General features: G+C 40.7%; 1 protein-coding gene across 8 annotated transcripts in view; it reads left to right on the plus strand.

Annotated features, from left to right (window-relative positions):
- RABGAP1L (RAB GTPase activating protein 1 like) overlaps positions 1–14135 on the plus strand; it is a 563496-nt gene that overhangs the window by 412644 nt on the left and 136717 nt on the right. The window contains exon 1 of one of the 8 annotated variants that reach the window (XM_031435739.2): positions 11151–11849. The exons of 5 other annotated variants lie outside the window; for them this stretch is intronic. In XM_031435739.2, the coding sequence (XP_031291599.1) occupies positions 11682–11849 (168 nt within the window). In that variant the 5' untranslated portion in view covers positions 11151–11681. Of the gene's footprint in view, positions 1–11150; positions 11850–14135 lie in introns of those variants that run through there. 2 more of the 8 variants (XM_010992877.3, XM_064478010.1) reach the window with 2 other exon arrangements.

Here is a 14135-nt window from a genome sequence, read left to right on the forward strand (position 1 = left end):
CGAGAGCACCACTGTGTTCATGCATCATGGGTGCTTTCCGCATGGTGTGCTTTTTCCCCTAACTTGGTGAAGAATATCATCTCTGGCAGTTCTGTATCAATGAGTTATATAAAGGAGGACATAATAAGCCACATGTACTTGGAGAGTTACACAAAGATAACGAAGGGCTGTTTTTCTTTTATGATGCTTCTCAGATTCAAGCATGGCTCTGTTTCCATGACAACCACACCAGTCCAGGCTCTCATTTTCTCACACTGGGCTTACTGCAAAAGCTTTATGACTTAGCTACCTTCAATACCTTCCTCTCTGAAACTCCCCTGCCCTCAGCTACCAGATCAGTCATTCTAAAAATGGTCTTCACTGCACTATTCACCTGTCTGTTGTCTGCTGTAAGCCCTTCCCCTAGCATTTCAATTTCATCATATTCTGGTCTCAGATGTGCCTACCAGCCTTAACTGTGCCTGCCAGGCACATTATTACACACTGTCATGTGGATCTCCTAATTGTCCTGATTGTGGGTCTCGTCTCTGCCATAAAGGCTATGATGCCACTGAGGGTAGAGAACACATTATGTACCGGTTTTGTATTCACCTGGCACCAAGCACAACTCTGGGCTCATGGTGTATACACAGAGAATGGAATATTCCCTCTTTTACTCTTTGCCCCTGGGTTCATTTATTCCTCTCTGTCCTCACTGGGTTTAAGGGCTGTTTCTGGCTGTTTTGTGTTTCATTTCTTTCCCCTCCCTAAAGGAGTTGACAGTTATATAGCATATATTATCCACAGCTCGCAGGACACTTTAAAAACCAATATGATATCTTTGTTTTTAAATATAGAAGCCTCTTTCTTCTTTACCAAAACCACAGTGATTCAGCTACTTGTATGTCTAAAATGGTTTCTGCATTGTCTGTGGCCAGTCTTTATGATGGTTATAGATTAATAGTAGGTTTTTTGGAGGCATAACATTTGTTATTAATCATGTCATTACTGCAGTTAACCAGGCAGACCAATTTAATATGAAGTATGGTCTCTTTCTTTAATGTGCATAGGCACAGGTTTGGAGGGAAAAAAAAAGACGACTTGACATTCATGAAGGATATATTCCAAGATGCTCTTGAACTTCCTAATTTTTTAATATCACTATGATTTTTTATTCAGTTTCTTTATAAAAGTGAGACGAAATAACTTCCTTGCCATAAGAATGTATAATAACTGAGAGGAACAAGACTATAAGCTAAGCTCACTCACCATCTGTTACATGGGAGTAACTAACTAATTTCATTCCTCAGCAAACCCACAAGTTGCTGTGCTGTGGTCTCCTGGGGTCTCTCAGGGAGAGCTGAAGCGATAAATACTACACCTATAAATGTCAAGGGGTCCCTTTAGTTGACGATTGGTTACTGAAGAAAAAAGAGATTCAGAAGGCTCTGTAAAATAATAAACTTTTAAAGTAAAAATGAATGAATGAATGAATGAAGCTGAGACAAGAATCTTATTTTATGGTTATATTTTTCTAATAACTTGTCAGTCGAGATTTTTCAAAAGCTTTCTTTCCTCTCCCCTGTGAGCCTCTCCCTGATACTTTCTAGTTGCAGGGAAAGAGAGTACGTAAAAAAGAAGTAAACAGTTTCAAGTAGTGATAAATGTCATGAAAGAAATAATACAAAGGGATCTAATGTGTTATTACCCTCCATTAGATAAAGATGGCAAGAAAAGTCTTCTGTGAGCAAAATAACATTTGAGTTGAATGATGCAGTGGAACCAGACGTATGAAAATTAGAGGCAACAGCAGATCCAAGGGCCCTGAGGCAGAAGCATTGTATATTCAGAACAGAAAGGAGGCCAGCGTGACTGGAGCAAAATGATTGAGTGAGCAAGATATAGAGAGGAAGAAGATGTGGTCAGAGAGCTAGGCAGGAGCCAGATCAGTAGATACACAGAATAGTAAAGCATTGGCATTTGGGTTACACGGGAAGCTAGTACAAGTTTTAAGCAGGGAGAAATTTGATACGATTTATGGTTTTAAGCCCATTTTGATTGAGGAATTCTGATATATGGAATGTGGATTTTAAAAAGGCAAGAGTAGAAGTATGGAGACAAGTTAAGGTGTTACTTTAAGGCCAAACAGGAAGTGATGGGTGCTTAGACCAAGGTGGAGACAATTTAGATGGAAAAAGAGGACAGATTCAAGATAATATGTATATAGGGCCGACAGGACTCAGAGATAAACTGGATTTGGAAGGCTGAGGGAAAGTGAGAAATCAAGGATGTTGTCGAGATGGGGCAAACTGATTTTGCAGATCATGATTCTGCAAATCATTTACTTTAGCAATAATTTTACTACAACATATTATGGGACTGAAATGAGACTGTGCATGGAAACAGATGGCACAATGTCTGGCCCCAACAAGAACTTGTGAGATTTTTATCCTTACACCCACCTCAGCACATTTTCATTAGGAATTTATGTTCTCACATTATTATTTATTTAGGTCGCCAAATTTCAAAAGCAAGTGATTAGCGAGCCCATTGGTGAGTGTTATATGAGATTCAGTCATTCATCAACTAAGGACCTCCTGAGCTCCTTCCATAGGCAGTTACTGTACTGAGTGCTGGGAACATACTGGTGGGTGAAGCTAATGCAGCGCCCACCCTATCTGGCAGGTTAGATGATTTCCCTAGCAGTATAATTATCCAACTAGTCATTAAATTACATCAGGGATGATTAAGAGGAATGTCAAGTATACTATGAGAGCATCTCTTCATGACTTCCATATTTTTCCTCATTTACTTCATTTATTCCCATATTTCATTTTGCCCATGACTACCAGTGATTTCTAAACCCATCTCTCAGCTCCAGATTCACATTTCCCATGGCCAGTGGAACATCTCCAACAGATTGCTACATTTTCCTTGCTCACTGCATCCATCCTCCATCCTTTCCTGTCCTCAGTGCTTTCCCTATCAGTTAATATCTTTACTGTTATCCCAGTTTACGAAGCTAGAAATGTCACAGATGTTAATAACATTAGCAACTTCATAATGTTACTGTTTTAAGCCTCATTTTCTTAATGAAAAATGAGACTCAAAGAGGTTCACTTTCCTGAAGTCACATGAAGTGTAGTTTTAAGTCCAGGTCTCTCTGACATGTCAACTTTTGTTTTTTCCATGACAGCAAATTGAAGGATTATTAAAAAATTTCAAAGGAAAAATAACAGAGGAAAAACATTCCAGAAAGAGGGAAGAACATTTTAAAAGGCTCAGAAATTTGAAAGCATCAATATCTCTAGTCAGAAAAATGCCTATCTATCCCTCCCATGAATAATGATCGTATTTTATCCACGTTGAATGCTGAACCATTTCAACAAACGGTTATGGGATAGCCACTGTGTGTTAAGTAATTGCCTCTGCTAAGTTTTTAAGAAAAAAAGAAGGATAATGCACGATACTTAACCTCTAAGGGCCTTCTAGCAGGGAAGAGAGACCCTAAGTGTTGATTTCAGTGCGGCTCATTAAAGTATAGACATGTTAGGAGAGAGACAACAAGGGTGGAACCAGAGCAGCAGGAAGGCCATGGACCCCAGCCCTGGGGCTGAGGGAGGGTTCCTGCAGGAGGTAATATCAGAGTTGAGTTTTAACAAATTAGGAAAAGGAAGTGAATTAGAGGGGAAGCACAGTTCAAGGAAAGGAGAAAGCAAGAACAAGGACATTGAGGTACGCAACTCCCTGGTGTATGCAGGGGAACTTCAGGAGCTCGAGTATTGCAGATGGTGGATGTCCCAGCATATCATCCTAAGGGCTGAGCTCAAATCAGAAGAGACAAGAGTGGAGAAGATGACATAGTTTTGAGAGATAATGAGGTTAGATCAGCCAGACTTGAGTGATGGATTGAGTAGTAAGTGGAGGTAAAAAGAAGACTCTAGGATGACACCCAAGTGTCTGCTGGGGCGATTGGGTGGATAAGGATACTGTTTGCCAGAATAGGAAACGTAGGAGGAGGAACTGCACTGGGGAAGAAATGGTGACTTTGGACATGCTGGGGTTAATTTGCATGTGAGGCTGCATATGTCCAGTAAGGAGACGGGTGTGCAGATTGGGAGCCCTGATCTCAGGATTGGGTTGTTCAGTGGAAATTAAAAAAAAGAAAGGTATGGATAAGATTACAATGAGCATAAGTTTTTTGCTTTGTTTTTGGTTTTGTTTTTGTCATTTCTTTTAGAACCAAGACACATTGGTCCTGCTATATATTCACAGAGACATGACTATGTAAATCCTCTTGTTTCCACTGGGCTAACTTGATTGGCCTCTAAGATCTAGGCTGTTTAACTCTGCCTCCTCATGGTTTCAGATATCTCAAATCTAAAACACTTATAAATCAGATGTGTAAATTATAGTTGCAGTTACCACTTGGTAGCTACACGATCTTGAGCAAGTCACTTAACTTTTCGAAGCTCAGGTGCCTTGTTTGTAAAATGGGCATAGTTGGTTATTAAGATTACTTGCAGTAACGCATACTCTAAGGTTTGGCATAGTTCATGGCTGTCACAGATACTGAATAAATGGTAATTATTATTCATACTTGCAGTCATTGAAATATTTATCAAGGGTCTGTAATGTGTAAGGTGTTTCGTTAGGTCCTGCTTGGAACAAATGTGTATATGAGATAGGTCAGAGGAGGGAGGTGGATAGGAGACTGATCACCTCCAGTGAAAGTAAGGAAAAATCACCTCCACTCTCACCAGTTGGCTACTTGTGAAATTCTGCTGAATCCATTTGAAGCCGTGAGTGGGAAGTAGGGGAGAGGGAAATAGTATGGCTGTACAATCTATTACCATCTTTATTTCAGAACATGGACTTGTCTATTACAAAAAAAAAATGAGTGTCCCCATCTTGACATTTTCATTTTGTGGAAGCAAATTCACTTGCTAATATGTGGGCTGACCCATATAACTCCTCCGCTGAAAATATTATTTTTCACAGTGACAGCTGTTAAACTACACCTAGCATTATTCTATGTAACACGAAGATGCTAGAGATAGCAAATTTAGTAGAGAACTGGAGATGGACCATGGGAAGGAGGTAGAGGCAATTCACAGCTTATCAGGATGAATATACCACCTCATGATTTTCACCAACAATGGCAAAAGACACATACATTTAAAAAAAAAAAAAGTAAAATTCTGATCTAGCTTAAGAGAATCAGGGAATAGTCTAGATTTCATATGTCATAATTTTAACCTGATCATTTTAAAATTAAAAAACAGGCTGTGCTAATATTTATTTATGCCTTCTGCTTAAACTTGAAAATAAATACGAGCCTTATACAGACTGCCCAGGGACGAGGATGCATGAACTGAGACAGCACTCCATTATCAAGCCTGCATCACTCACGTGGCTTCAGAAAAGCCGCTGTTATGCGGGCAACGTGGCTGAGCTGTCAAGGATGTAGCCTCTCTGACTGATTGAAGAAGAGCCTGCTTCTCAGTTAAAACTTGAGAAGGCAGATGTGCTCTGTCATCACAAGTGTGTGTTTAGAAGTGACTACTCTCAAGGCAGGCTTTGGAAGCCCCGTCTCAACTCAAATCTAAGAATCTAGATTCTTTCATGCCAGATGGCAAGCACAGGCTCTGGACCAATTCTGTGTGGAAGAAAATGGGGGAGCACAGTCTTGCTAATGAGATAGTTTTTTTAAAATGGGCTGCATTAATTCAAAGATAGCAAGTTACAGAGCAGGAAATGCAAGGTTCTCTGCTGTGCAGTGAGGCTCTGGGATCTTAGCTTCCTGGCTCTGCCTCAAACAAGTTTTATGATTGTGAGCAGGTCACTTATCTGCCACCTCAGTCTTTTTATCAGTAGGGTGAACGTATCAGACCTGGACGTCCTCTAGGGTCTAACAACATTGCATTATTTTATGATTCTGTTACCATATCCAGAGTATCTAGTGTATCAATGTGGGTACCACTTTCTTGAGAGATACTGTCCAAAAACATCTCCTTGGGGCAGGAGGTAGGATTGTGAGCATTCTACAACGGTCCAGAAACCAGCTCATAGGAGGCCCAGTCAGTGGCAGGGATGGTTAGCTTGATGAAAAGGAGATTAGTTGTGTTCAGATATTTTAACTAACATCGCATTAAAAAAGTAGACTTATTCTGTGTTGTTATAAAATACATGACCCAATTCAGTAACTGGAAGTTTCAGATTTCTGGCTTCCCATAGGTAGCCCTTTCTAAACAAATATAAATGTCCAGTAATAAAAATAGGCATCCCTTTGAGCTAATTGTCAACGAAGAAAAGGGAGAAGAGGCAAAGAGACCAACTCTCAAAGAGACTGTAGAGAAGTTCTTGCATTAATAAAGGCATTACTCTTGAATCTGGTCACGAGGATAGGTGGTAAGGTAAGAACGATGCTACCGTGACTATTCAGAATGTCATTAAATTGCTTTTGGTGGGGGAAAGTTCTTTTTTCTATCAGAAAAGAAAAAGAAAATGAAAAACTCCTTTAAGATAGTTATGCCTGAAGTATCACAAGAGATCAGAACATTCTTTAAACAAACAAACAAAAAACCTGGGTAAATCTGTAATGTTTTGCGGGAATCTTTTTTTTCCCCTCTGAGATCTAACAGACTTCTTACTGGAACCACCCACCGCAATGTCACTTAACTATGTATTTTCTCATTTTGCACTGTTTCCTCGGTGTATGAGTTCCACCTGCAAAATAATGAGGCTTACTTCCCTGTGATGTAACCTGTGTGCTCAGTCTCACTACATTTCATTTTAGCCTTTTCTTCAAGCAGCTTGAATAATCCCTAAAGTTAGAAGCAGCCTCTGACACACCTTTCCACCTTGAGAAGCATGACTTCCTAGAAGGAACGAAGGAAATTGCTAGTTATCTGATATCCACCCTGTGTGGAGACTATGAGATATTCCTTTATATACATTAATTTATTAAATTTTCAGGACAACGTGACTAGGCAGGTGATATTGCTGTTTTACTGAGGCCCAGACAGTGATAAGTGACTTACCCATGCCATTCAGCTAGTAAATGTGACTAAAAGATGATGTAATAAGCAACACTCTGCTTTGCCCTGAGGGACGTGTTTAATTCCCATTACTCTTGCATTTGGTTCCAGGCCAGTCCCAGTAGTATAAGCCCACTTCTGTCTGTATCCATCGCGGACAGCAAAGCCTTGACTAGGTGGTAACAGTGTGTTCCTCCTTTTACAGTGTCCACGTCCTGCTTTGTCTTTGTGTTTGAATGCCTCCCTGATTTTAAGCTCCTTCAGGTTGGAAAGTGTTTACCTCTTTCCCCTTTGTAACCCCTGAAGTAACTACCCTGCATGTTTCTTTGCACTCAGTGTTCTTAATTGCAGTGCTATAAGTGAAGTCAAGTATGCTTTTCATTTTCCGATGGAGATCTGTTTATGTCCTGCGCATGTCCAAAATCATGACTGAGTGGAGTGGCTGAGGAAGAGCACTTGAGCACAAGGCTCTCATTAGGGCTGCACCGCCGCCCACCTGCTTCCAGCTCTCCAGAGCTGCTGTTCTGTAGGCTTTGAGACCATGGCCTGGCCCTCTTTACTTTCCTCTTACTCTGCCTCACTGGCTGATGCATTCAAATGTCCCCTATTATTGTCAATTTGCTGTTGAACTTCCTTTATAGAATTTTTTAAAAATCTCCTTTATGATAGTGTCAGGAAATTTGAGAAATCATGTATTATTAACTGGTTAATTCAGAAGAGCTTCTTTTCTATCATTAGTTTCATTTTTGGACTACTTTATAACTCAAATATTTATGTCTCAAAAGTATACTGATCAGATTGAGCAATAAATAAATTACATGGGGAGCTGGGGAGACATAAGGGGAAATGCTCCCTGAGATGAGTCACTCTTCTAGGACTTGACAGATCCTTAGGATACATTCTTTCATTTTTATCAAGTGATATTCTAGAAGGATTATTTTACCTCATATTGATCAACAGCGTGTTCTCAAGGGACAACCTGCAAACAGGACCAGGGTTGAAAAATTAATGGAAATTTAAAAAGCAAGGATGCTGCTTGTGTTCTTTTTCTTTGGAGAGGGGCTGTGTATATAGGGCGCTTTTATTCCCCATAAAGTGATTCAGGCTAAGGTGGGCTGGGCTTGGGCTGATGTCCCCCTATGTATGGAACTGAGTAAGCAAGCCTCTGAGAAGAAGTCTGATTTACCTTGCCGTGGAAGGGGGATGGGAGCATAAGGATGGACATTACAGCCTGGGGTGTGCTCAGCCCTGGGGCACAGGGAGGTGAAGCAGCTCTCAGTGCAGTCGTTGCTGGGCAGGGGACACCTGCCAGCTTGGAGGGTCTCCTGTCATCTTCCCACTGACCGTTTGATATCACCAGCCTTCGCCCTTTTTGCCAACCCTGCATGTTGTGGATCCATGGGAATATAATTGTGGTTGCTCAGGGCTGTGGCTCCCTCCTCATTTTCATCCTCACCCTCTAACGAGTGAAGCCCTAGGGCGCAGTTCCAGTCTTGGATGTCGGCAGCTCCTTCTTCTCCCTCCCCTCCACTGGTGCCAGCTCTGCCCCTTCTGGTTCAGGATCTCGGTTCAGGGGCTGGTAGGAATAATCAGCTGGACCTGCCCCCATTTCCCCCTGTTCTTCCTCAGACTCCCTACTGCTTTCATCCCCAGTGCCTTCTGTGGGGCCCTGGTGTAGCCCCAGTTCCTCATACCTGTTGGGGAGGGTGTGCTCTGGACCCCTGCCACCTCCCCCTAAAACTACTTCTGCTGTCCTAGCAGGGGCCACTCAGAGCCCAGGACCGAACCTGTGCCATTTACCTCCTCACAGAATATACATATTTGGGGAGCAGGATGATGGAGAGATGGGGAAAACTGAAATACATGACCATTGTCTGTAGTGCCTTTTACATAGCATTTCATTACATGTGCCTAAATGTTTTAAGTGTAACTTGGTTTGTGCATTAAAATATCATATTTTAGTTTTTACATTTAATGCTTAGTACATACAGTTTTAACTTCTTTTGTGAGCATCAGAGCCAAACCGTATAGTTCCAACGTCTTCTGATTAAATTTTATTTCTTTTCACCAGAATCCTTTTGGGCAATAAATTTTTTGTTTCTGGTTTATATAAATTAAAAAAGAATACTTCTGCCAGTGTTCTTGGAAACCAAGTCAGTTGGATGGAAATATCTCCCCTATCCTTTAAAAGATCAAACATAAAAAAAAATCCTATTAGCTGAGGAGTCACTTAATTCTTCCTTCTTTTGCAAGTCAAAATACCCCCTTGTTCTTAAATATGAAAATTCCTTTCAAACAAAGAAAATCTCATGCAGAACTTTCCACAAAAACAAACAAACAAATTCTCATGCAGAACTCTGCTATGTAAACAAAACAAAAATGGCACTGTTCCTTGTGTGTGGTGTTAGTGGGGTGAGGTTGGGTATGAGAGGCCCAGAACCTCTTCCCACTGCTGGCTGAACCAACTCCCACCCTTGGTAGCCCATCAGACATTTCCTCTAAACCCTTAGGGATCTGAAATACACACACACACACACACACACATATATATACATACACATATATGTCATATTCAAATGGCTTTGATTGTTTTACGTTAAAGTCTTTACTTTGTATAGTTTTTTGAGAAAGCGTTTTTTGGAAAAAATAGAAGGCTTGACAGCAACATATAAATGTCTTATTTAAGATATTTGTTAATAATACTTTAAATTTTTAACCAAAAAAAAGTGTTTTATTTTCCTGAGATTTGGAAGAAGAAACCAAACAATATTCTGTTAAGGAAGGCAATATTTTCCTTTATCCCCAATGCTGTGACTAATCTATTTCTGTAAGCAGGATCACAGAGTTATGCTGATAAATATGTGTCCATATTGTTACCTGCAGGAATCTGTAACTCTTATTTGTCAAAGTAAGAAACTAAGGCTCAGAGGAACTTGCTCTGGCTCTCCCAGCTCCATGACTCTTGCATGGAGAAACTGGTCTGGTATTCACGAGACCAACTACAGAATTCTAGCACAAAGATTCTGAATACATATTAGTTAATTGTTAGGATAAAGTTAAGAAACTCCCCTTAAATGTGATCTTCTTGCCCTTTTGCCCCCATTTGGGCAAATAAGTGAAGAATCACTGATTATTCACAGCAAGGAAATTAAAACTTTAAATTATGGACTGTAAAATTTTAAACTGTGGAGAACTCTCAGTTATATTATCACAAGGGAAGGATTAATTTGATCAGAGAGTTATCAAAACTGGAATTTGACACAACATTGTAAAACAAATATAACTCAATAAAAAAAATTTTTTTTTTTAAAAAAACACCATGTTTTGAACTATTAACCAGTGTTTATCAAGGTCTTTGGCTTAGGAAAATTATTTGTGTTTTGAGAATCCCAACTTGAATAGTTCCTTAAATGTATACTCTTACCATTATGTTGCAGGGTTTTATGCTTTGTCATATTGTGTGTTTATAAAAATCTTCCTTTTCACTATGTTGTACACCTGAAACTTACATAATATTGTGCATCAACTATACCCCAATAAAAATAAAAAATAAATAAAAATAGATTTTTAAAAATCTTCCTTTTAATTGCAGCTATCCTTCCCAGAAGGCTGGGGTACTTCTGCACATTCTGACATTGCAAAAAGTCATTATTGCATAAACACTTCAACTTGAGGGTGTGTCATTTCTCAGTCCTTGGTCTTCTGTCCATCCTCTATCTAATTTCCCCTCTAAGCCTCTCTTCCGTAGCGATTTCAGGAATCTCCCGAGGATCGGAGCATCCCACTTTGAATAGGCAGTATTAAACCAGACTTGTATCTGTTACCGTTATTAGAAAGCAGGAGTGAATAAAGGTCAGCCTTTCAGCCGGCAGGCTGTCTGATTTTTCTGTGAGCATCACGTTAGGAGAAGCTAGTTCATCTGTCTGTGGGTTTAGGATTCAACAGCATAAACTGTCAGCCTAACACTGATTGAAGGTGGACTGGGAGGGGAAGCGCATCTGTCCAACGGCAGACTCGCCATTGGCTTCCTATTACAGCATTCTCCCCCGAGACACACTCTGCGTGCTCATTCACCTACCTCCTTCTCTTCCCTCCCCTTCCTTCCCTACCCCTTCATTACTGATTCGCAGCGAGAGGCAGCAGCAGCAGCAGCAGCAGCGCTGCTTGTCACGAATCAGGGATTGCAATGAGCTCATCCTTTTCTCCTTGCAGCTTCACAACTGCCCTGGCTTCGTGGCCACTGCTGCTGCTGTCTGCTCACACACACGCACACGCGCGCACCCACACACACGCACAGCACACACACTTGCTCTCTCTCACACACATGCTAGACCTTTCTAAGCAGCTTGTCCATTTTTACACACGTATGTGAACTCTCCTGCATCACTCTTGGCCGTTCTCTTGCGTTCGATTGCTTTTGCCGTTTTTTTTTTAATTTAGATCAGCATTTGATTTCATTTCCAGTCTACTTTGGGGCGCTTGCACAGTGGCTGATTTAGCCAAAATGTTTTTCTCGTGGAGACGTTAGCAGACAAATTCCCACCACAGACTGGCTTGTGCGTGCTCCTGGGGAGACCGAAGCCTGGCTCCCCTCCTACCACAGTTCTCAAAATTGTGGCTAAGAGATCCAGCTCTCTCATTCTGGATACCTACTTACTGCTCATGGAAGAAGGGGTGCCCTGCCCAGCCCCAGCTGCTAAGCTTACACCTCCTGTCAAAAAGTCCCAGGACATGCACGACGAGAGGACCAAGCTGGTGAATGAGTATGCGTGTCGAGTGCTGGAACTTCTGGGGATGGGGCATCGTCTGTTTGTGCCTCGGCTTCTGGCGGTGAGACTGTTTTTCATTGAACTTCATTTGTAGAGAATCTGCCACCCTCTGTGAGAATTGCTTGTTTCCCTGGACGAGGCTTGCGGTCTCCTGTTTTCTTCCCCTTCTCCCCACTTCACTGAGAAGGAGGTGCTGCGCGGCCACTGCCCTAGGGCTCTGTCCGAGCCTGGTCCACGCCACTCCTTAACTGGCTAGCGGAGATAAGGCTTTCCTCTCCGAGCCCGGGACCACATTAGTGGCATTATCTTTGTGGCAGGGGGAAAAAAAAAGAGCTTTTCTGGCTGGCTAGGCTCAGCCATGAAGCAGAATACCCAAGTGCTTGATGGAGGCATTCTGTTATTTATGTCTCCAAAGGGTTAAATTTTACCACAGACATTATGGTGACTTATCTAGACTATGTGTGGTTTGCTTTCTAACCTCTCCATTTGATTGCCAATTCGATTGTTTTTTTGTTTTTTGGGGTTTTTTTTTTATAGGCAATTTTACCCCCTAAAAATCCTTGGTTAGGAAATTACAGATTTCTCTCCTGGAATGTTCGAACTGTGTATCTCTGAAACGGCTTAAAGCTGGTGGGTCTGTGCTGCAAGTCTGGGAAGTCTGGCTTGCTTGGTTTTGATTTCCTAAACAAGAGAAAAATCACCCTTCCTCACTTCCTACCAAGGGTTAAAATTAAATACCCACAATCACTGGTGTGGGGGTTTCTCTTTAGTGGCTTGAGAACTACACCTGGCAACTGTTCTATAATATAATTGGGCTGCAGTAGTCCTATACCGTTATTTGGTGACTGGACAAGAATAATTTATCTTTGTCTGTGGTATACAATGGAATTTAATACCATTCTAGACTGTTCCCTCATTTGGCTCTCTCATATTTGAGTCTTTTCAGAAGTACAATATTGACTGGACTGAATTTAACTCTTTCTGCTTACTTATCTCCCTCCAGTATGGTTCATCTCTGTTTATACTTATCCTTACAATTATTAATTCAGGCTTCACATACGTATTTGCATGTAAATATAGTCTCTCCAGTATAATCATAACAGATATATTAAGTAGCCATGTGCATAAGGGATTTCTCACCCCGAGGAAAGTCTGTTTATCATTGCAAGGTGAAGTTAGATGCAATGACCAGCATACAGTTATAGGGAGGGGGTTGGTATTTTTGAGAAATGTAATTGTCAAGAAAGAAGAGCTTAATACTTAGGTTTTAATGCCTAGGTGAGGTCATCAATGCTCACTTGAATTTTGTTGCCCTGTATCACATTCTTTTTTCTTAATAAAGGAGAAAACTGAAGATTCATGATTCTACTAGAAAGGAATTTTTTTTAACAGTGAAATAAAAAGCATTTTATTTCAGGAGCTCTAACACCACGAAATGATAAATATATTTCACCAAATTCTATACATCTCTTTGAGGAATCAGTTTTTGTCTAATATATCTCCATATTCTTAAGACTACTTAACTTTGTATCTCAAGGGGCTTCCATTGGTAACTTTACAGTGATCCAGTGCTGCCTTCCTTTGGCATTTACATTTTCAGTATCTTGAAGAAAAACATAAAATTGTTAACTAAGAATCTCTCATACTTAAATCTGCATCAGGGCTGACTTTAAACTGCCTCTAGTGTAAAGCAAGTTGCAATAATGAAATTCATAGGGAGGTGGGTTCACAAGCATCAGATATCTGTGTGCTACAACCATACAGTCAGTTTGGTTGCCCAGTTAGTTATCTGAGGTGGTCCATCCCTCAGGTTGTTTTGGTCTCTAACATTACAGGTACTAATGCCACTTGCCTTATATATGAAAAGTATATGCTAGGTTGCCTGTGGGGCCATTGGGAAATCTGACTTTGTTACACAGTATTGTACTTAAAAGATTACCGATAGAACTAGGGTACTCTACATTTTGGGAAATCACATGCCCTTTAATTAGCAATATGGCTGTGAATTGGGATCAGCTATCCAATGAGTTATTGCTCAAAGTTTAGCCTGTGTTCCAGGGGGAGGTGCAGTTGTTCAGCCTTGTGTTATTGGACTGGCTAATGATGTTGGATCGATGGCTAATCTGCACAGGGTGGTCCTAAGAGGAATCCTGCCATATACAATGTTGCAGTCTTTCCATTACCAGTCAAGAGAGCAAGCACTGAAATTTAGCGTTCTAGTCATGTTTTGATTATGAATGTGTGTGGGTTAAACACATACAGATCCCTAATTTTACTTTTATGATCCCAGTAGTTTTTTTTTTTTTCTTTCTTTCTTTCATATAAGACAAGGTCATTTTCTTAATGA

This window comes from Camelus dromedarius, chromosome 23 (genome assembly GCF_036321535.1).
Source record: "Camelus dromedarius isolate mCamDro1 chromosome 23, mCamDro1.pat, whole genome shotgun sequence".
NCBI classification, from domain to species: Eukaryota; Metazoa; Chordata; class Mammalia; order Artiodactyla; family Camelidae; genus Camelus; species Camelus dromedarius.